The 24,045-nt window shown below is 45.5% G+C and overlaps 1 protein-coding gene across 4 annotated transcripts in view; it reads left to right on the top strand.

The window, feature by feature from the left end:
- LOC134922808 (uncharacterized) overlaps nucleotides 1-24,045 on the top strand; it is a 338,146-nt gene that overhangs the window by 270,491 nt on the left and 43,610 nt on the right. For all 4 annotated transcript variants that reach the window (XM_063920697.1, XM_063920699.1, XM_063920696.1 and 1 more), the window contains 6 exons: nucleotides 13,976-14,859; nucleotides 15,015-15,154; nucleotides 18,810-18,938; nucleotides 19,929-20,260; nucleotides 20,556-20,689; nucleotides 21,497-21,625. In XM_063920697.1, the coding sequence (XP_063776767.1) occupies nucleotides 13,976-14,859; nucleotides 15,015-15,154; nucleotides 18,810-18,938; nucleotides 19,929-20,260; nucleotides 20,556-20,689; nucleotides 21,497-21,625 (1,748 nt within the window). The remainder of the gene's footprint in view (nucleotides 1-13,975; nucleotides 14,860-15,014; nucleotides 15,155-18,809; nucleotides 18,939-19,928; nucleotides 20,261-20,555; nucleotides 20,690-21,496; nucleotides 21,626-24,045) is intronic.

Here is a 24,045-nt window from a genome sequence, read left to right as displayed (position 1 = left end):
TCTTCAAGTTTGATACCCTGGCTGAGGAGGACCTTGAGTTTGCTCATGCGGTGCTGCAGAGTCATCCGCACTCTCCCGCCCGTTTGGGAGCTTTGGTATAATCCCCATGGTCCTTACGGAGTACCCAGCATCCACTAGGACGTCAGAGAAAATAAGAATTTACTCACCGGTAATTCTATTTCTCGTAGTTCGTAGTGGATGCTGGGAGCCCGTCCCAAGTGCGGACTCTCTGCAATACGTGTATATAGTTATTGCTTAACTAAAGGGTTTTGTTATGAGCCATCTGTTAATGAGGCTCATTTGTTGTTCATACTGTTAACTGGGTATAGTTATCACAAGTTGTACGGTGTGATTGGTGTGGCTGGTATGAGTCTTACCCTGGATTCCAAATCCTTTCCTTGTAGTGTCAGCTCTTCCGGGCACAGTTTCCCTAACTGAGGTCTGGAGGAGGGGCATAGAGGGAGGAGCCAGTGCACACCAGATAGTACCTAATCTTTCTTTTAGAGTGCCCAGTCTCCTGCGGAGACCGTCTATTCCCCATGGTCCTTACGGAGTACCCAGCATCCACTACGGACTACGAGAAATAGAATTACCGGTGAGTAAATTCTTATTTTTCCATTGCCAGATGGATTTAAAGTTTTCCTTTTGTTATCAATGTCAAGACTTTTGGGTACACATTTTTTGTCTTCCCACCTCCATTTCTGTCAGTTATTTCTGGTAATTGAAGTATGGTTATTTCAGTCAGTTATTACAGTTCATTAACGTTTTAATCCAAATCCATCCAGTGGAAGGCACAGAACAGTCTCCCTGTGTCAAAGTTCTGCTCAGCATACAGCAGTGGGAGGTCTGACTGGGACCCCAACCCCCGGTATGTCTTCTGGGATCCAATGTTATCACTCTGTGATGTTTTCTCTTACGTCCTAGAGGATGCTGGGGTCCATATTAGTACCATGGAGTATAGATGGGTCCACTAGGAGCCACTGGCACTTTAAGAGTTTGAGAGTGTGGGCTGGCTCCTCCCTCTATGCCCTGCCTACCAGACTCAGTTTAGAAAATGTGCCCGGAGGAGCCGGTCACAGCTAGGGGAGCTTCTAGAGATTTTTTTTTTTTTTTTTAAGAGTAAGTTAGGCACAGGGAGGCTGCTGGCAACAGCCTCCCTGCTTCGTGGGACTTAGGGGGGTAGTAGTGTCCTACCCTATGGGGTGAGAGACCCTATCTCCGCTGACAGGACACTGAGCTCCTGAAGAGATAGATTGTTAGCCGTCCCAGGCGACCGCCCACCCCTAACAGAGCCAGAAGATGTTTGTGGCGAGTGAGTCACCGGCCCCCCTAGCAAGTGGGGAGTTGGTGTGAAGATGGCCGCAACACGGTAGGGAGCGCAGTACTAACTGCACTCCGGGGCTCAGCGGTACTTGGTGCGGTGCTGTGAAGAGCGCGCTGAGCTAGCGCCTACACCCTTAACTGGTCGGCAAGCCTGTCAGGGACCATGGATCACTGCCAGCACACACCTCAGGCCAGTATAATACAACTCCAGAGCGGGAAGCAGTGCCATGTTCAGGGGGCGGGGCTTCTCCTCAGAGCGGACCCAGCAGCGTTTCCGCGCCATTTTCCTGCCTGCAGCTCCTATTCCACAGATGCTGACAGGGAGAGCTGTCCCTCCAAACACCTCCAGCTATCCTGTGCGGTACCAGGGGGTTATAGAAGGGGGGATGCTGTGTAAAGTCTGTGTAACCTATTAAGGTACACAGATAGCGCTGGTAGTTTTATTTGGGCTACGTCTGAAGCGCTGTGTGTGTGGGTTGGCTCCAATTTCTGTGTCCCTCTGTGTCATACTTGGGGGGGGAATCTGTAGCTGACATTTCTCTGTGTGTGTGGGGGTGTTTTTTTATAATCTCACATAGCCATGTCTAGGGACTCGGGTGGTCATTCCGAGTTGATCGCAGCCAGCAACTTTTTGCTGCTACTGCGATCAACTAGTACACGCCTATGGGGGAGTGTATTTTAGCTTAGCAGGGCTGCGAACGCTTGTGCAGCCCTGCTAAGCTAAAAAAATGTCAAGCTAAAGAAGACTAGGCCTATACCTACTTACCTTGTGCGACGATCTCTGCGATGCTGGAGCCGGCTTTGACGTCAGACATCCGCACTCCGTTCTCCTGGACACGCCTGCGTTTTCCTCACCACTCCCTGAAAACGGCAGCCAACGGTCCGGATCCACCCAGGAACGCCTTCTTCTTGTCAATCTTCTTTGTGGTCGGCTCTGCGACCGCTTCCCTCGTAGGATGCAACGTAACCCGGCGACCCCTGTCGCCGGGCAATGTCGCGCACGTGCATTGCGGCCGCCGCACATACGCATTCCGGACCCGTTCGCACCGCAACGACAAACCGTTGCGTGCGAACTGGTTGGAATGACACCCTCTGTGTCTTATGCTGCAGAAGATATTTCCTCTCAGGAGGAATCCATTCCATGTACACAGGAATGTAATGCCTTGTCTCTGATCCCTATTGTTGAGCCTGAGTGGTTAACTTCTATTAAAGGAATGATCTCTCAGATTTCTACTAGGGTAGCTAATACTAAGAATGAAACTCAGGTGTTAAAGAAATCTATGGCAGTGTGGTCAGGCTCTGTTCCTATTCCTGCAAAATCCCCTAACATGTTCCCACAGAAACGTGCATTTTCCCAAATTATGCAAGATGACACGGATACCGACTCTGATACTGCAGACGGTGATGGGGACGTGCTGAGGGGGGCGGCATCCCTGGCTAAGGGGGTGCAACTCATGATTGAGGCCATTAGAGATGTGTTAAACATTAATGACACGCCACCTGAGCAGGTTGAGGAGGCTTACTTCACTGGCAATAACAAAGCCTCGCTAACCTTCCCTGCGTCTAAAGAATTAAACGCCATATTTGAAAAACCCGGGGAAAATCCGGAGAAAAAATTCCAGATCCCTAAGAGGGTTCTGGTTGCTTTTCCCTTCCCTGAGGAGGATAGGTAAAAATGGGAAAGCCACCCATTTTTGACGCATCTGTCTCCAGACTGTATAAAAAGGTGGTTTTGCTTGTCCCTGGATCTACTGCGTTAAAAGAACCGGCTGATCGTAAGATTGACACTACGCTCAAATCCATTTACACTGCTTCAGGAGTGGCGTTAAGGCCGACTATCGCCTGTGCATGGATTTCTAAAGCCATAGTAAAGTGGTTAGGCACATTACTAGAGGATTTGTATTCAATGGATAGGAGTGATATTGAATTGTTTTTACGTAACATACAGGTTTCTGCGGGGTTCATGGTGGAATCCATGAAGCACCTGGGTACGCTGACTGCACGGATATCTTCCATGTCGGTATCAGCTCGCAGGGGACTCTGGCTACACCAATGGTCTGCAGACGCAGAATCCAGGAGAAGTGTGGAGAACCTAACCTACACAGGTCAGGCTCTATTTGGGGAAGCATTGGATGCGTGAATTTCCACGGCAACCGTGGGTAAGTCACCTTTCTTTCCCTCTGCTACACCTTCTACAAGAAACCTTTTCTTTCAGCTGTGTCAGTCCTTTCGGACCGCTAAGGCATAAAAGTCCAAGCCTCCTGCCACCTTCTTTAGAGGTGGTCGTGCAAAATCCAAAAGGCCTGCACCCGCAGGCTCCCAGGACCAGAAACCTGCTTCTGGTTCCTCAAAATCCTCAGCATGACGGTGGACCACACTGCCTGGAAGACAGCCTGGTGGGTGCGAGACTCAGATGTTTCAGCCACGTTTGGATGTCCTCCGGCCTGGATCCCTGGGTACAGGATATTGCTCCCAGGGGTACAGACTCGAGTTTCAAGAACTCCAGCCTCACCGTTTCTTCAAATCAGGCTTACCAGCTTTGCTGACAGACAGGGCTATCCTACAGGAAGCCATCCTAAAATTGGAAAGGTCACAGGTCATAATCCCGGTTCCACCTCATGTGGTACCGAAACCAGATGGTTCGGTCGGACCGATTTTAAACTTGAAGTCGTTAAACCCTTATCTGAGGGAGTTCAAATTCAAAATGTAGTCTCTGAGAGCAGTAATTTCAGGTCTGGAGGAACGGGAATTTCTGGTATCCTTGGACATCAAGGATGCGTACCTCCACGTTCCGATTTGGCCGCCACACCAGGCTTATCTCAGATTTGCACTGTTAGACAGTCACTATTAATTTCAGGCACTACCATTCGGCCTCTCCACATCACCGAGGGTGTTCACCAAGGTGATGGCAGAGATGATGGTTCTCCTCTGCAGATGGGGTGAACATAATCCCATATCTGGACGATCTGCTGATAAAGGCGTCGTCCAGGGAGAAGCTGTTGCAGTCCATTGTTCTCACGACTCATCTGCTCAGGGAACACGGTTGGATCCTGAATCTTCCAAAATCACATTTTGAGCCAACCAGGAGGTTGTCCTTTCTGGGAATGATCCTCGACACGGAAGTGCAGAGGGTGTTTCTTCCAGAGGAGAAAGCGTTGGTGATACAGACAATGGTCCGGAATGTCCTGAAGCCAGCCCGGGTTTCGGTTCATCAGTGCATTTGCCTTCTGGGGAAGATGGTGGCCTCTTACGAGGCTTTACAGTACAGAAGGTTTCATGCTCGGGCTTTCCAACTGGATCTCCTGGACAAGTGGTCGGGGTCTCATCTACACATGCACCAGAGAATACGTCTGTCGCCGAAAGCCAGGATATCACTCCTCTGGTGGCTGCAACTACCTCACCTTCTGGAGTGCCGCAGGTTCTGGATTCAGGACTGGATCCTTCTAACCACGGATGCAAGTCTCCGGGGCTGGGGCGCAGTCACTCAGGGGGAAACCTTCCAAGGAAGGTGGTCAAGCCTGGAATTCAGCCTTCCAATAAACATTCTGGAACTAAGAGCCGTCTACAACAGTCTTATCCAAGCGGCCCATCTTCTGCAAGATCGAACCAATCAAGTGCAGTCAGACAGTGTAACAACGGTGGCTTACATAAACCAACAGGGCGGAACGAAGAGCTGCAATGTCAGAGGTAACAAGAATCATCCTCTGGGCAGAAAAACACACGTTGTCGCTGTCAGCAATCTTTATTCTGGGAGTAGACAACTGGGAAGCGGACTTCCTCAGCAGACACGATCTCCATCCAGGAGAGTGGGGACTCCATCCGGAGGTGTTCACGGAGGTAACAGATCTTTGGGGTGTACCTCAAATAGACATGATGGCTCTCGTCTCAACAAGAAGCTTCGGCGGTATTGTTCCAGGATGAGGGACCCGCAAGCCGTCGCAGTGGACGCCCTAATGACTCCGTGGGTGTACGTGTTTCCTCCACTTCCACTCTTTCCAAGAGTTCTAAAACTCATAAGGTGAACAAGAGTTCAGGCATTCCTCATTGCTCCGGATTGGCCAAGAAGGGCTTGGTACGCGGATCTTCTGGATCTACTGCTAGAAGAGCCGAGGCCTCTTCCTCTTCGGGAGGACCTGCTGCAGCAGGGGCCGTTCGCTTATCAAGACTTACTGCAGCTACGTTTGACGGCATGGAGGTTGAACGCCAGCTGTTAGCTCGGAAGGGCATTCTGAACAATGTTATTTCTACCCTGATACAGGCTAGGAAAGGAGTAACCTCTAAACATTACCATCGTATTTGGAAAAAATATGTATCTTGGTGTGAGTCCAAGAAATTTCCTACGGTGGAGTTTCAACTGGGGCGGTTTCTCCTCTTCCTGCAAGCAGGCGTGGATATGGGCCTGAGGTTGGGATCCATAAAGGTCCAGATTTCGGCCCTATCCATTTTCTTCCAGAAACAATTGGCTTCCCTTCCTGAGGTTCAGACTTTCTTGAAAGGGGTTCTACACATCCAGCCTCCCTTTGTGCCGCCTACGGCGCCCTGGGATCTTAACGTGGTGTTACAGTTCCTCCAATCGGATTGGTTCGAACCTCTACCGGAGGTTGAGGTCAAGTTTCTTACTTGGAAGGCATTCACTTTGTTGGCCTTAGCTTCTGCTAGACGTGTGTCGGAATTGGGGTCTTTTTCTAGTAAGAGCCCCTACTTGATCTTCCATGAAGATAGAGCTGAGCTCCGGACACGTCAGCAGTTTCTTCCAAAGGTTGTGTCGGTATTTCATATCAATCAACCTATTGTGGTGCCAGTTGCTACTGACTCCACAATTTCATCAAAGTCCTTGGATGTTGTAAGGGCTCTGAAAATTTATGTGAAGAAGACTGATCGTCACAGAAAATCGGACTCTCTGTTTGTCCTGTATGATCCCAAGAAACTTGGGTGTCCTGCTTCTAAGCAGACGTTCTCTCGCTGGATCAGGTTTACTATCCATCATGCGTATTCTACGGCAGGATTGCCGTGTCCTACGTCTGTTAAGGCCCACTTTACTCGTAAGGTTGGTTCTTCCTGGGTGGCTGCCCGGGGTGTCTCGGCTTTACAGCTTTGCCGAGCGGCTACTTGGTCAAGGTCGAACACGTTTGCTAAGTTCTACAAGTTCGATACTTTGGCCTCTGAGGACCTAAAGTTTGGTCAATTAGTTCTGCAGGAGCCTCCGCGCTCTCCCTCCCGTTCCGGGAGTTTTGATACATCCCCATGGTATTAATATGGACCCCATCATCCTCTAGGATGTAAGAGAAAATAGGATTTTAATTACCTACCGGTAAATCCTTTTCTCGTAGTCCGTAGAGGATGCTGGGCGCCCACCCAGCGCTTCGTTATCCTGCAGTGGTTGCTTAGTTCAGTACTGCTTGGTTCTTTGTTAAGTACTGCGTTCTGACATGATTCAGTCATGTTATTCAGCCTTTGCTGAGTTTCAAGCTTGTTTGCTTGGTTTGCCTGGTTTGTGTGAGCTGGTGTGAATCTCGCCACTATCTGTGTAATTTCCTTCTCTCGAAGTTGTCCGTCTGCTCGGGCACAGTTCCTATACTAAATCTGGTAGGAGGGGCATTGAGGGAGGAGCCAGCCCACACTCTCAAATTCTTAAAGTGCCAGTGGCTCCTAGTGGACCCATCTATACCCCATGGTACTAATATGGACCCCAGCATCCTCTGCGGACTGCAAGAAAAGGATTTACCGGTAGGTAATTAAAATCCTATTTTCTTCTATATCCATCCAGTGGAAGGCCCAGAACAGGCTTCCTGGGTCAAAGTTCGGCCCGGTGCATTCCACCATGAGGTCTGACCGGGTACGCTAACCCCACTAAAACCTGTCCGGGATCCAAACTGACCACCTTGCGTTTGTTTCATCACAATCAGTACAGGGGTATCCAAATGCATAACTGGACAAACAAACCCGAAAGGTGTGTTGTTTTTTTTTAGTTTACACCTTGCCAGTATTTTAAATTGGATAATGAAGAGTGCGTGTACCAAGGGGGTAATTCAGACCTGATCGCTATGCAGTGATTTTTGCACTGCTGCGATCAGATAGTCGCCGCCTAGAGGGGGGAGTGTATTTTAGCTGTGCAAGTGTGCAAACGCATGTGCAGCAGAGCTGCACAAACTGATTTTGTGCAGACTCTGCGCAGCCCCGGACTTACTCAGCCACTGCGATCACATCAACCTGTCCGGGACCAGAAGTGACGTCAGGAACCCTCCTTGCAAACGCTTGGACATGCCTGCGTTTTTCCAAACATTCCCAGAAAACGGTCCGTTTCCACCCACAAACGCCCTCTTCCTGTCAATCTCCTTGCAATCGCCCATGCGTTCGGAAATTTTGTACCATCCCGTCGCTGGCCGGCGATTCCCGTTGCTGCGGTCTGTTGCGCTTGCGCATTGCGGTGCATACGCATGCGCAGTTCAGATCTGATCGCGGGCTGTGAGGAAAGGCAGCCTAGCGATCAGGTCTGAATCGGCCTCCAAGTTTGGTCCAGATCCATTAAGCCATGTAGGAGCCAAATACATATATAATTTCACTTTTAGATAGATAGATAGATAGATAGATAGATAGATAGATAGATACAGAGGCGGCCCTAGCCAATTTGATGCCCAAGGCAAAATTTGGTCTGGTGCCCCCTAGCACCGCCTCTAGTTCTGCATCTGACCCAGCAACACTCATGCAGTGTGGCCCACCGGGGGGTGCCCTGTGGGCCAGTTCAAGCCTGCATAATGCCACACAGTAATGCCCATAATACACATAAATCCACACAGTAATGCACCTTACACATATGCCCCACATTAGTAATGCCCATAATACACATAATTCCACACAGTAATGCACCTTACACATATGCCCTACATTGGTAATGCTAATAGCTTTTTTGATAAAACTTATGACTGTGTTTTGTGAGATGGGGGTGGCAGGTTGGGTGGGTGCGTGCTTGCGCTCGCACCCTTTAAAGGGGCACCCGTACAAGGGATGTGACCTCACAGGGTATGCCATCCTTTGCAAGACTCACCCTTTATTTTCACTTGCTCGTTGGAAACAGATAGCAGCAATGTCCAGATACTATAGCACTTGCTGGTTATACAAAAAGACCAGTATCAAACATGTAGCAACTTTCCATTCTCTTCACTGTGCAGTGTGTTTGCCGGTGTCTGTTACTCCCGGCAACTGCATGCCCTTTATTTTATACTGCGAGAGCGATACGTCTGCCCTCCAGTCTGACGTGTCCGAAAGTCACGCTGCACTGATGTTTCATATAGAAAGAGCGCAACACAACTTACTGACCACGTTACAGTACTTGATGCCAGGAGAATTTTACGGCATGGACTGACTAGGAAATAAAGTGTGGGGAGAAGACTGCCCATGTTATGTCCCTGCAGACACCTGGGGTTTGCACAGGGATAAGGGACACACACAGGATGGCAGGATCCCCCTCCCCCATGTGCACAAGCAGTATAGGTGATGTCAGATTTATGTGAAGCAGTCTTCAAAAGTACACATGTGGTATCATAAGGAGCCATCCAGTAATAACGTTATATAGTCAGTGAAAATGTCACATATCCACGAATTTCAATTACCAGGCTTCTGCTGTCATCTCACAAGTCAGGGGCAATCAAGCATGTCAGAGGGAGTTTAACAAACTTTAAGGGACAGTGTGCATTCTATTTGACAAATGTAAACAGCAGTGTTTACAAGTACTGATTGAATACATTTGGAAAGTAACAGTTAGTTTGCAGACTGTCCCTCCCAGCATGAGATACTGCAGGGATATGCCTGGATGCCCCTAGACATGCTTGGATGCCTTAGGCAAATGCCTAGCTTGCCTATAGCTAAGGCCGGCTCTGGATGGATAGATAGATAGATAGATAGATAGATAGATAGATAGATAGATAGCCCCAAAAGGGGTGGATTTTTTTTAGTTGAAACCCTGTCGGTATATTAAGTTGGATAATGAAGGGTGTGTGTACCAAGTTTGGTCAAGATTCATTAAGCCAGGTAGGAGACAAATACAGATATATTTTCACTTTTAGATAGATAGATATATCCAAAAGGGGTGGATTTTTTAGTTGAAACCCTGTCAGTATTTTAAGTTGGATAATGAAAGGTGTGTTTACCAAGTTTGGTCCAGATCCATTTAGCCAGGTAGTAGACAAATACAGATATATTTTCACTTTTAGATAGATAGATAGATAGATAGATAGATAGATAGATAGATAGATAGATAGATAGATAGATAGATAGATAGATAGATACAAAAGGGGTGGATTTTTTAGTTGAAACCCTGACAGTATGTTAAGATGGATAATGAAGGGTATGTGTAATGGTCAATAATTTCTATTTTCCTTTGACTCTCGCTAATCATGCTCCAAGTCTGCCGCCGCTGCCGCATTCCACTAAGCTGCTCTTATCTTTAACCAGTCACTAACCTTATGTGAGTAGCTTTTCTGGTGATATTTATTGCCTCCTGCTGGTGAGCTGTGTGTTGCTCTGGTGGAGTATGAGATGGGGAAGCAGCAGTAAAGTTCTGGTCTAGGCAGTTGTTACCATTATGACATCACAGCATGACCTCACAGACAGACTGGTTAGAGAGGCTGCACAGACATCTTACAATTTTAGATTTATTTATAATAGTTATTAGTCCTTTCACATTTTACTCAATATTCATTTAATTAATATTTCTCGGGAGGTGCACCTGGAATATTATTTGAACATGCAGTTAAACCCAAGAAGAGAGGAAGAATTCCCTAATTAGGGCACTCATGGACTATTAATTACTGGTATTGTTACCAAGTCAAGTCACATACCTATTAGATAGGTGACCACTAGTATTAAAATATAACATTTTGTTTCTTACTAAAAGCCAGTGAAATATAAGTGCAAGTGAAAAAAAGAAAATAGTGTATAATTATAAGTGATAATAAAATACTAACCTTCCTGTAGTTATTCAATTCAATACAATTGTGTCTGCTAGAATTGTTTGTTTCTTTACCATGCACATTAGGCTGAGCTGTATATTTCATTTAATCACTATCTCTAGTTGCTGGCAGTGTGTGCATCACTGCTCCATAATGCACCATTCTACATTCAAATATCAGAGATCTAATTCCCTTATAGTGGCAATTGGCCTCTTTGTTTCAAGTCAATTGTACAGTATATTGGTGCTCTTATCAATGGGTATATAGTATATCTCACTTAACAGGGCATATATAGCTAGGTGGTCGGACTAGGCTCAGTATTCTTAATTGACATTGCCCAGGGCAGTAACAATTGCTGAAATCTCCGACATGCTAGTCACCTAAGTGACATTATTTTGCATGGTCTTTTCGTCCAGTACACTGAATTTAGGGAGCTATATGGTCTATGAACACTCCGATTCTATTATTTTGTTGTGTTGTTTGTAATACACTTCCATCAGTGTGTGATATTATATTCAGAGTTGACCATCTATCCAAGGCATATGTCTCTGATTCTTACAGCCTGCAATTATTTACAGGGTTCCGTTCATATGCATAACCTTTATCAACACCTCCTAGTTCTATACACGACCTCTTTATTTAGCGTTTGTGTGTGCATGTACACTTATTGTTGGTGAATGCTTTGTATGTTCGTATGATCACTACCCATCATGGGTTTAAAAAACCAATGTTTAAATGCACCTGCATCCGATTGCCCGCACCCTTCTATTATCCCGGCGCTAAACAGTTCCAGACTAACCCCTATTCATAAGGTCAACAGGTGGTGTCATAAAACATATATTGGTTGCTGTACTGTGTTACACAAGTTATCTATAAAGGCATCAGTTGTTGCCTGTCAGCCATATAATACCCCTTTCACATCACACAAATAACCCATTATCGACCCGGCTTATTGCCGGGTCAACACGGGTCAGTGTGCGGTGTGAAAGGGCCATGTCCGAATTCCCGGTAATTCAACCCGGGTAATAAGAAGGGTTTTTCCCAGGTTGAATACTGGGTCAGGCGCAGTGTGAATGGGTTGCCGGGTCGATGCGACCCGGTACTTATACACAGCAAAGGGAGAGGCAGCGCGGAGATGAGCTCATCACCCAGCACCGCCTCCATCCCCGCTGCCGGCTCCACCCCCCGCCGCTATGGCAACCGACCCGGCAAATTGCCGGGTCGGGAAGCCAGCAAGCAGCCTCCAATGCCGGATCCCACCTGGGAAGGACCCTCTTCCAAGTCCCGGGTGGGATCCGGCATTGGAGATGTGAAAGCGGTATAAGTGCTTTCATTCACAAGACATACTTTCTGAATACATTATGCACTGGTATAAATTTATATCATCCGGCATTTCACCAATATACAGATATCTCCAAATGCTTTTAGACCCTTTTTTTTACAATTATCAAACAAATTGATATTTAGTGATACAGTGTTGAGATATCTATCTATCTATCTATCTATCTATCTATCTATCTATCTATCTATCTATCTATCTATCTATCTATCTATCTTTTATATATATATATATATATATATATATCTATATACACTGCTCAAAAAAATAAAGGGAACACTTAAACAACACAATGTAACTCCAATTCAATCACACTTCTGTGAAATCAAACTGTCCACTTAGGAAGCAACACTGATTGACAATCAATTTCACATGCTGTTGTGCAAATGGAATAGACAACAGGTGGAAATTATAGGCAATTAGCAAGACACCCCCAATAAAGGAGTTGTTCTGCAGGTGGTGACCACAGACCACTTCTCAGCTCCTATGCTTTCTGGCTGATGTTTTGGTCACTTTTGAAGGCTGGCGGAGCTTTCACTCTAGTGGTAGCATGAGACGGAGTCTACAACCCAGACAAGTGTCTCAGGTAGTGCAGCTCATCCAGGATGGCACATCAATGCGAGCTGTGGCAAGAAGGTTTGTTGAGTCTGTCAGCGTAGTGTCCAGAGCATGGAGGCGCTACCAGGAGACAGACCAGTACATCAGGAGACGTGGAGGAGGCCGTAGGAGGGCAACAACCCAGCAGCAGGACCGCTTCCTCCGCCTTTGTGCAAGGAGGAACAGGAGGAGCACTGCCAAAGCCCTGCAAAATGACCTCCAGCAAGCCACAAATGTGCATGTGTCTACTCAAACGATCAGAAACAGACTCCATGAGGGTGGTATGAGAGCCCGACGTCCACAGGTGGGGATTGTGCTTACAGCCCAACACCGTGCAGGACGTTTGGCATTTGCCAGAGAACACCAAGATTGGCAAATTCGCCACTGGCGCCCTGTGCTCTTCACAGATGAAAGCAGGTTCTCACTGAGCACATGTGACAGATGTGACAGAGTCTGGAGACGCCAAGGAGAACATTCTGCTGCCTGCAACATCCTCCAGCATGACCGGTTTGGCAGTGGGTCAGTAATGGTGTGGGGTGGCATTTCTTTGTGGAGCCGCACAGCCCTCCATGTGCTCGCGACAGGTAGCCTGACTGCCATTAGGTACCGAGATGAGATCCTCAGACCCCTTGTGAGACCATATGCTGGTGCGGTTGGCCCTGGGTTCCTCCTAATGCAAGACAATGCTAGACCTCATGTGGCTGGAGTGTGTCAGCAGTTCCTGCAAGACGAAGGCATTGATGCTATGGACTGGCCCGCCCGTTCCCCAGACCTGAATCCAATTGAGCACATCTGGGACATCCTGTCTCGCTCCATCCACCAACGCCACGTTGCACCACAGACTGTCCAGGAGTTGGCGGATGCTTTAGTCCAGGTCTGGGAGGAGATCCCTCAGGAGACCATCCGCCACCTCATCAGGAGCATGCCCAGGCGTTGTAGGGAGGTCATACAGGCACGTGGAAGCCACACACACTACTGAGCCTCATTTTGACTTGTTTTAAGGACATTACATCAAAGTTGGATCAGCCTGTAGTGTGTTTTTCCACTTTAATTTTGAGTATGACTCCAAATCCAGACCTCCATGGGTTAATAAATTTGATTTCCATTGATAATTTTTGTGTGATTCTGTTGTCAGCACATTCAACTATGTAAAGAAGAAAGTATTTAATAAGAATATTTCTTTCATTCAGATCTAGGATGTGTTATTTTAGTGTTCCCTTTATTTTTTTGAGCAGTGTATGTGTGTGTGTGTATATATATATATATATATATATATATATATATAAAAACTGGTAATAATATATATATATATGCCGGGTCGGGAAGCCTGCAAGCATGTACGAGTTATATCGGGTAGGTCATACAGACTTAACAATTTGCTCAAGATCGTTAAAGATATCTTCAGTGCAGCAGATCTGAAGATGCGACAAACGATGCACTTGAGCATGCGATACGATGTGGATGATTTATCATGATGATTTACCTCAAATTGACAAATAGTCCCACTTATCATCTAGTGTGTACCCAGCTTTAGTTTTGGCCCCAAAAAAGAGTAACTGTGATCTGGATGTTGCAAGTTAATTAAAAGTGAAACAGATTGCTCATTATCTGCGAGTTCTGCTGAACGTAATCTATACTAAACAGAAGAGCTGTGCATACACATTATTCACAGCCTTTGACTGGCTGATTCATTACATTAATAGTACTTGGAAAATTGTTATTAAAGTTTATTGTCACTTGAAGTAATAATGTTTTTTTTTTATTGCAGAAGCTGACTTCTGAGCACAATGTCATTCAGATACCACCACTAAGTTCAGGAGAAATGAATGCAATGACTGAATGTTGGTTGCATAGGGATCACCGTAAACTCACCAGTCACCAAAGAAAAGTATTGCTAGAGGCTTGTGCTGCATGCCCTCTTCCACTTTATGTGCAGTGCTCATATATGGAATCATGTCTATGGACATCCTTTACTCCTGACAAGGAGATCCTTCTGCATCATGATATATTTAAAATGTATTCCTGGATCCTAGCAAGACTGGAGAGAACTCATGGAGAGCAAGTGGTGAAGAAGGTGGCATCTTACATTTCATTGTCCAGGAATGGTATAACGCGAGAAGAGCTTCTGGACCTGCTATCTCTAGACCAGGCTGTCATGGAGGAGATAAGGCAATACCAGATTGTTACTGTGCCAGTATTTCCAGAAGTACTCTGGGTCAAGCTAAGTAGTGACCTTGGGATCCATGTGGTGGAACAAAGGACAGATAATACGTATGTCATTAACTGGACGCATAATCACCTGAGGTCTGTTTGTATAAGCAGATATGTGAAGTCTAAGGATTATCAGCTTTCCATCCACTCTGCATTTGCTAATTACTACCTGGAAAGTCTCAGCCGTCATACACTAAATAAAACTGATATGTGTACACCAATGATGCCTTTGTCATGGTTGGTAAAGCATGAGAACAGGACCATTATTGTGTTCAACCTGCGCAAACTCCTTGGAATATCATATCATTTGATCCAGTCTAACCAGATCCCACGACTACTAACACAGTGCATATTCAATTATGAGTACTTATTACATAAAGCTTGGGCTGCCTCCATTGTGGAAATCCAGGAAGATATAAAGTCAGCCATAAATCCTGAACGGTATGATAGTAAAATATTAATTACATGATAAAGAGACGTTGGTATAAAATTGATCTCTGGCGGCTACATGCTCGGTGGGGGACATTTTACAGTTGGTTGTACTGCTGCATTAATGTGCCAGTCAATATGTTTGTTGTACATTCTCTGCTTAATAGGCCTTCGCTTGATTTGAATCTGTTGTCTGAAACCCTTCAGCTGTCCAGTAAGGTTCTACTGCGAGACCCTTGTCAACTGGCTTCCCAGCTGATTGGACGCCTGCACCAGATTGAAGCATTAGATAAACCTGTGGCTCCTGGTAAGATAGAAATTATTATACAACATCATTGTTTTATGTCACTATTAGGAAAAAAATGTGGCATAATTGTAATGCCATATTTACTGTATGGTGCATCCGGGCCTGGATTTGTATAACTACTACCTGAGGTCCAGGTTTAGGGGGTCATTCCGAGTTGATCGCACGTAGCTGCTTTTTGCAGCCCGTGTGATCAACTATACTCCGCCTAAGGGGGTGTTTTTTTTCCCTTAGCAAGGCTGCGTTCGCTTGTGCAGCCCTGCTATGGGGAAAAAATTTGTGCAGTTTCTAAGTAGGTCTAGACATACTTACCAGCTGCGACGTTTTCAGCCTGTTCGGTCCTGGCTTTGACGTCAAATACCTGCCCTGGACACGCCTGCGTTTCTTCAAACACGCCTGCGTTTCTCTTACCACTCCCAGAAAACGGGTCCGAACGCCGTGTTGCCGCCCAGGAATGCCCACCGCCTGTCAATCTTCAAGCGATCGCCGATGCGATCGCTTTCTTCGTTCCCTTCATTGTTGCCCGGCGACGTCCGTTGCCCGGCAACGATGCACGTGCGCATTACGGTCCCCGCACATGCGCAGTAGTGACCCGGTTGCAGCTGTGCGAGCGAAAACACGCTGCAATCGGGTCGGAATGACCCCCTTAGGGTGGTAGTATAGTCGGTCTTTCTTTTGCTTCATCTTTGTCTCACTCAAAAAAGTTATGATTTTTTGATAGAATAAAACAATGATAGTTTGATATTATGTGGATACATTCATTTATTGCACTTTTTTTCTTTTGTACATTTTATACATGAGAGATATTTGAGCCATTGAACTGTATGGAGATACGGATTAAAATGGTATATGCAAAAGCTAGGGCCAGATTAACAATGGGGTGGCTAGAGCTCTAGCTCCAGGCCTTCTCTTAAAAATAGGCCCACCATCATAAGTATTAAAGTGTATTTCTAATTTTCTAAAAAAATTTTACACATTTTTTTTTGTGTATTTAAAGAGACAGTGAGGCTGATTGTGTAGGATGTGTACACGTCCAAATGTCTCTAGCCACATCCACGCAGCACTTGTCACAGGTCATCCCCTACTCAGTATAGGCCCTTGAAATGTTTCAGTTCCAGGCCGATGTGGCGCTTAATCCAACCCTGGCAAAAGCAGCATAGGTTGTCCAAAAATTTGACCTCAGGCTCTAAACTTTCATTCATTTGCACGTGATTAGATGAGTTTGATGGGTGACTGCATTTTGTGAAATAGTTTAAAAAAGTTGCAGCTACAATGAACAAATGTACAGTGTTTACAACAGCACAAGGATAAGACTAAAACAATCTTTTTCATACATCCATTATATTGAATTGTGACTAAAACTTTGAACATTGGGGGTAATTCCGAGTTGTTCGCTCGCTAGCAGATTTTAGCAGCATTGCACACGCTAGGCCGCCGCCCTCTGGGAGTGTATCTTAGCATAGCAGAATTGCGAATGAAAGATTAGCAGAATTGCGAATATAAATTTCTTAGCAGTTTCTGAGCAGCTCGAGACTTACTCCTACATTGCGATCAGCTCAGGCCGTTTAGTTCCTGGTTTGACGTCACAAACACGCCCTGCGTTCGGCCAGCCACTCCCCCGTTTCTCCAGCCACTCCCGCGTTTTATCCTGGCACGCCTGCGTTTTTCCGCACACTTCCAGAAAACGTCTAGTTTCCGCCCAGAAACACCCACTTCCTGTCAATCACACTCCAATCACTTCAACGATAAAAATTCTTCGTTCGGACGTGAGTAAATCTACTAAGTTTTGAGCTAAAATACTTAGCGCATGCGCACTGTGTACCATGTGCATTTTCACCTTAATCGCTCCGTTGCGAAAATCAGCAACGAGCGATCAGCTCGGAATGACCCCCCTTGCTCTTTGCCATATTATGCAACATGAGGGAATAGCACACATAATATAAGGCAGTTGAATTTTGTACAAACATAGCAGACTAAGGGGTACATGTACTAAGTAATGATAAAAGTGGAGAAGTGAGCCAGTGGAGAAGTAGCCCTTGGCAACCAATCAGCTACTCTGTATACTTTTATAGTATGCAAATTAGAAATGTTACGCTAATGCTGATTGGTTGCCATGGGCAACTTCTCCACTGGCTCACTTCTCCACTTTTATCACTGCTTAGTACATGTCCCCCTAAGAGTAAAAAAAACCCAAGCTATTTTAGTTTTGTTAGTTTTCCCAGTACATCCCAAGACCAAGTATCAATCAGTAATTACCATATCAGAACTTGTCTCCTCCTGTGTCTACAGTAAATTTATAGAATACAACAAAACACATTCCACTGGTACACACACATAGGGGTAAATTACTAAGATGGGAGTTCTTTTTAAGATGGAATGTTGCTCATAGCAACCAATCAGATTACAGGTATTATCTTCTAGAAGATGCTAGATAAATGAGAAGAAGAATCGGTTGCTATGGGCAATATCCCACCTTAAATAGAACTCCCATTTTAGTAAATTTACCTCATATTATTAGTTGTAATGGACATTATAGAGGTTCATACGTGGACCATGGAGGACATCTTTTAGCAATTCCCCTAAAGCATATTTTAGTGAAGTAATATGGTTTATAGGGTCAAGGTTGATTGCAAAACAACATTTTCCTCTAATGGACAAAAGCATGTGCACTGCAGGTGGGGCAGATGTAACGTGCAGAGAGAGTTAGATTAGGGGTGGGGGGCTGGGGTGTTCAAACTGAAATCTAAATTGCAGTGTAAAAATAAAGCAGCCAGTATTTACTCTGAACAGAAGCAAAATAACCCACCCAAATCTAACACTCTCTGCACATGTTACATCTGCCCCACCTGCATTGCCCATTAGAGGAAAATGTTGTTTTGCAATCAACCTTGAATTAGGCCCATGGGCCCTCATTCCGAGTTGATCGCTCGCTAGCTGCTTTTAGCAGCAGTTCAAACGCTAAGCCGCCGCCCTCTGGGAGTGTATCTTAGCTCAGCAGAAGTGCGAACAAAAAGATCGCAGCGCTGCTACAAAAAAAATTGTGCAGTTTCTGAGCAGCTCGAGATCTACTCCTACCTTGCGATCACTTCAGACTATTTAGTTCCTGTTTTGATGTCACAAACACGCCCTGCGTTCGGCCAGCCACTCCCCCGTTTCTCCAGCCACTCCTGCGTTTTTATCTGGCACGCCTGCGTTTTTACACAAACCCCCCGAAAACGGTCAGTTACCACCCAGAAACACCCACTTCCTGTCAATCACTCAACGAGCAGCAGTGCAACTGAAAAGCGTCGCTAGACCTTGTGTGAAACTGCATCGGCTTTTGTGATAGTACGTCGCACGTGCGCAGTGTGCACCGTACGCATGCGCAGAAGTGCCGATTTTTAGCCTGATCGCTGCGCTGCGAACAACGGCAGCTAGCGATCAACTCGGAATGACCCCCATAGTGCAGGCATTTGCAACCTTTTAATCTCCAGATGTGTGGCGTGCTGCAACTTGTAGTTCTACAACAGCTGATAAGCAGTCATACGCTACATCTCTTTACAAGTGGATATTGCTAGACAGGCAGGTGCCGCTTGCAAGCTAAGAATTTTTCTATTTATTTAATAAGTGTACAACTTCATAGATTTAAGTAACGGTAATATCCTTTTTTCTTGATTAGGTGATCCAAGGAAATATCTTTTACTTCCATCCTTGCTTTCTCAGTGCCAGCAGTCCTCTATTGCTACGTTTGTGCCTTCTTTCACTTGTCTTTTGGCACCTTATACAATTGTCTATGACACCTTAGCAGGTACTGTGTATAATGTCTCATATGGCTGGTGTGCTATTTATTTATATACCAATTACATTTTCGGGGTTCATTATTTGTAACAGAGTGATAGTAAGGAAGATGTGTGCACTGTTGCCGTTTCAATCCCTGTTCAATGTTATTTTAAATTTAGACGGCCCTTAAGTACTCAATGTAGTTTACTACATATCAAAAGTCCTAGGGGGTAATTCAGACCTGATCGTAGCAGCAAATTTGTCAGCAGTTGGGCAAAACCATGTGCAGTTCAGGGGGGGGCAGATATAACATGTGCAGAAAGAGTTAGATTTGGGTGTGGTGTGTTCAACTGAAATCTAAATTGCAGTGTAGAAATAAAGCAGGCAGTATTTACTCTGCACAGAAACAAAATAACCTAAATGTCTCTGCAAATGTTACAGCTGCCACACCTGCAGCGCACATGGTTTTGCCCAACTGCTAACAAATTTGCTGCTACGATCAGGTCTGAATTACACGCCTAGAACAGTACAACGGCAACTGGCAGTGTACAGCCTGTATGTAATTCCTTAAGGCCAGTAAGTAATATGCTGCCCTACTCATAAAGATAACTATTTGAACAAAGGGGGAGATGTATAAAAAAGTGGCGAAGTTGCCCATAGCAACCAATCAGCTTTCAGGTAGCATTTACCAAATACATTCTCTATAAAATTATAGGTATAAGTTGATGGGTTTGTCTATGGATTAGCTTTTCCACACTCTGTACTGCTTGATACAATCTGCTCTCCCCCTCCCAACGAGTCAATTACAAGGCCTTTGAAAAATATGTTGTGACGTGAAAAATATGTTGTGAATATGTATTGTAGACCTTTCTATCATAAAGCGTCATTTTATAATTACACAGTTAGTGACCTATCATTTTACCATGAAAGGCAATTATTACATACATGTGTTTTGTTTGAATTTATATATTTGAGCATAGAAGCATGAATGTGATGCTAATGTACTGTGTACTGTCAGGCCACACAGACAGTATCAATGCAGTTGCAGAAGCTCAGAGTGTTCTACAAGCAGTGACCACTTCCAGAGATGGCACACTGAAGGTCTGGGACTTGGCTGCTGGCAAACCTGTGTTCACGCTTCACGGAGTTGGGAAGAACATTGACTCTATCACTGTCTGTATGCAGAACAAATTAGTCGCTCTCACTGAAGATTACGGCTTCCAAATATGGGACCTCTCCTGTAGGAAAATGGTTTATGCTATCAGCGACTGTTTGGATGCCCCTATTCTGACATCTGCTATGGACGGTCAACTGCTCTTAGCATTTTTTGATGGAAGTCATTTAGTAAAGGTCGGTTCTCCATTGATTTGGTTCTACTGCAACCATTTTAATAATAGATATACAGTATGTGGACAGCATTGCCCATAGCTCTTCCGTGACCAGTATTCAGTTTTCTTATAAGTATAGTGAGACTCCCACTTTACTTATAAGAAAACTGAATACTGGCCACTGTGGGAGGCAATTATCATTCAGCAACTAACAGAATTATGAAAATGATCAACGTTTTATGCATATTGGCTAGATTTACTATACAGGAGTTTTTTTTAATCTATATAAGTCCTTTATAATATTTTATTTTTTTCAGGTATTTGACTTGGCAGACTCTTGCAGGCTTATTTGTCAGGTAGACATTCCTGCAGATGAGACCCCAGTTCATAAAAATCACTCGATTCTGGTCTCTAAAAAGTCTGTGAAGGAGCACATTGTATTTGCATACAGGTAAATGCTCTGCAAACTTTGTGTTATAAGTAAATGCTCTGTACATTGGTGTTTCTGTAATGGGTGCAATGTGTGTGGTGCACACAGGCCCCTGGGGTCACCACACCTATATTTTAATATTTACTATACCTTTCACCTGAGTCCAGCGTCGGGCAGTGCAGCCAAGGTGAAAATTACACCCAAAATGGCCGCTGTGCATGCGCAGTAGTGAAATTGGTCTCCGGAACATGGTGGGCGCCATGTTTCTGGAGACCTGCGCATGCACAATAGACTCCAGCACCGTGCAGAGTAGGAGGCCCGCCTGGAGTCTGCAGAGAGCTGGAGTCTGCAGAGGGGCCTCCTCCTCTGTTAAAACGCTCTCTAATAAAGACTTTACATTGTATTTGCAAACCGATAAACACTCTGTAAACTTATATTGCAAATAAAGCTGCCTTATTAAAGAATACGCCTAAGTATAAATTCTAACAAAGATATGGTTAGTTATAAAACATGTTGTATGCGGTTTGGTTTTTGTTGTCTATTTTAGGCTTTTTGTAAACTAATTTTCTTTGTAGATATTCACCAAATGGAGTTCTTCTTTAATATACAACTGAATGCTGCATTCTTACCATTACATACAGTAGATGCCCAGGTGGTGACAAACTTCTGTTAATCAGACATTAAAATAAAAGTGATAAATAGAGTAATACAAAGCAGCGTTTATACTCCTGTCCCTGCATGTTTCTGCCAGTGTCAGAGGCCAAGATGACTATAGGCAGAAGAATGTGGAATGGAGAACTTATCTTTTGCGTTTTCTCATTGTGATAGGAGTGGGAAAGAAGCCATGGTACTGAATGCCAGACGAGGGGCTGTTGTTGCCAAACTTACTGCACAAGATCCAGTAGCTTCAGTTCAAGGTGTGGCTGTAACCAAGGAATACTTCCTAGTCATTTGCAGGTAAATAATGAATGATGCTAACAATAGTTTAATAGGATCAGAAAAATATGCAAAAATGTTAAAGTACACCTGTCTTCCTGGGTGCAAATTAATTAATATGCTAAAACTACTGCTTTGGGAAATCCAACATACAGTACATCAACCTTCCTGTTCAAACACATCATCCAAGGCTGCCTCCCCCTCCCTGACCTTAAACTCCATCAGGTATCCTTACAAAGATTGTTTCCGTGGCATGGTCCCAGGCTTCTTGCCAGGGAAGGATTAAGATTTGTGGAAGACTCAGAACAATATTTCTCTATCGTCCTAGTGGATGCTGGGGTTCCTGAAAGGACCATGGGGGGGGATAGCGGCTCCGCAGGAGACAGGGCACAAAAAGTAAAGCTTTAGGATCAGGTGGTGTGCACTGGCTCCTCCCCCTATGACCCCCCTCCAAGCCAGTTAGATTTTGTGCCCGGCCGAGAAGGGTGCAATCTAGGTGGCTCTCCTAAAGAGCTGCTTAGGAAAGTTTAGCTTAGGTTTTTTATTTTACAGTGAGTCCTGCTGGCAACAGGATCACTGCAACGAGGGACTTAGGGGAGAAGAAGTGAACTCACCTGCGTGCAGGATGGATTGGCTTCTTGGCTACTGGACATCAGCTCCAGAGGGACGATCACAGGTACAGCCTGGATGGTCACCGGAGCCTTGCCGCCGGCCCCCTTGCAGATGCTGAAGTAAGAAGAGGTCCAGAATCGGCGGCAGAAGACTCCTCAGTCTTCTAAAGGTAGCGCACAGCACTGCAGCTGTGCGCCATTTTCCTCTCAGCACACTTCACACGGCAGTCACTGAGGGTGCAGGGCGCTGGGAGGGGGGCGCCCTGGGAGGCAAATGAATACCTATTTTGGCTAAAAATACCTCACATATAGCCTCCGGAGGCTATATGGAGATATTTAACCCCTGCCAGAATCCGTTAAGAGCGGGAGACGAGGCCGCCGAAAAAGGGGCGGGGCCTATCTCCTCAGCACACAGCGCCATTTTCCCTCACAGAAAGGCTGGAGGGAAGGCTCCCAGGCTCTCCCCTGCACTGCACTACAGAAACAGGGTTAAAACAGAGAGGGGGGGCACTAATTTGGCGATATGCTTATATATATATTAAGATGCTATAAGGGAAAACACTTATATAAGGTTGTCCCTATATAATTATAGCGTTTTTTGTGTGTGCTGGCAAACTCTCCCTCTGTCTCTCCAAAGGGCTAGTGGGTCCTGTCCTCTATCAGAGCATTCCCTGTGTGTGTGCTGTGTGTCGGTACGTGTGTGTCGACAGGTAGGAGGACGATGTTGGTGAGGAGGCGGAGCAATTGCCTGTAATGGTGATGTCACTCTCTAGGGAGTCGACACCGGAATGGATGGCTTATTTAGGAAATTACGTGATAATGTCAACACGCTGCAAGGTCGGTTGACGACATGAGACGGCCGACAAACAATTAGTACGGTCCAGACGTCTCAAAAACACCGTCAAGGGTTTTAAAACGCCCGTTTACTTTAGTCGGTCGACACAGACACAGACAGGGACACTGAATCCAGTGTCGACGGTGAATAAACAAACGTATTCCTTATTAGGGCCACACGTTAAGGGCAATGAAGGAGGTGTTACGTATTTCTGATACTACAAGTACCACAAAAGAGGGTATTATGTGGGATGTGAAAAAACTACCATAGTTTTTCCTGAATCAGATAAATTAAATAAAGTGTGTGATGATGCGTGGGTTCCCCCCGATAGAAAATTATGGGCGGTATACCCTTTCCCGCCAGAAGTTAGGGCGCGTTGGGAAACACCCCTTAAGGTGGATAAGGCGCTCACACGCTTATCAAAACAAGTGGCGGTACCGTCTATAGATAGGGCCGTCCTCAAGGACCAGCTGACAAGGCTGGAAAATATAATAAAAAGTATATACACACATACTGGTGTTATACTGCGGCCAGCGATCGCCTCAGCCTGGATGTGCAGAGCTAGGGTGGCTTGGTCGGATTCCCTGACTAAAAATATTGATACCCTTGACAGGGACAGTATTTTATTGACTATAGAGCATTTCTATATATGCGAGATGCACAGAGGGATATTTGCACTCTGGCATCATGAATAAACGCGATGTCCATAACTGCCAGAAGATGTTATGGACACGACAGTGGTCAGGTGATGCAGATTCCAAACGGCACAGTATGGCCGTATAAAGGAAGAGGACTTGTTTGGGGTCGGTCCTTCGGACCTGGTGGTCACGGCAACTGCTGGAAAATCCACCGTTTTTTACCCTAAGTCACATCTCTGCAGAAAAAGACACCGTCTTTTCAGCCTCAGTCCTCTCGTCCCTATAAGATCATATCTGCCCAGGGATAGAGGAAAGGGAAGAAGACTGCAGCAGGCAGCCTATTCCCAGGAACAGAAG

This window comes from Pseudophryne corroboree, chromosome 1, assembly GCF_028390025.1.
Source record: "Pseudophryne corroboree isolate aPseCor3 chromosome 1, aPseCor3.hap2, whole genome shotgun sequence".
In the NCBI taxonomy this organism is placed as follows: domain Eukaryota; kingdom Metazoa; phylum Chordata; class Amphibia; order Anura; family Myobatrachidae; genus Pseudophryne; species Pseudophryne corroboree.
Note: the sequence above shows the minus strand (reverse complement) of the source record. Positions and strands in the feature narration are given on the sequence as shown.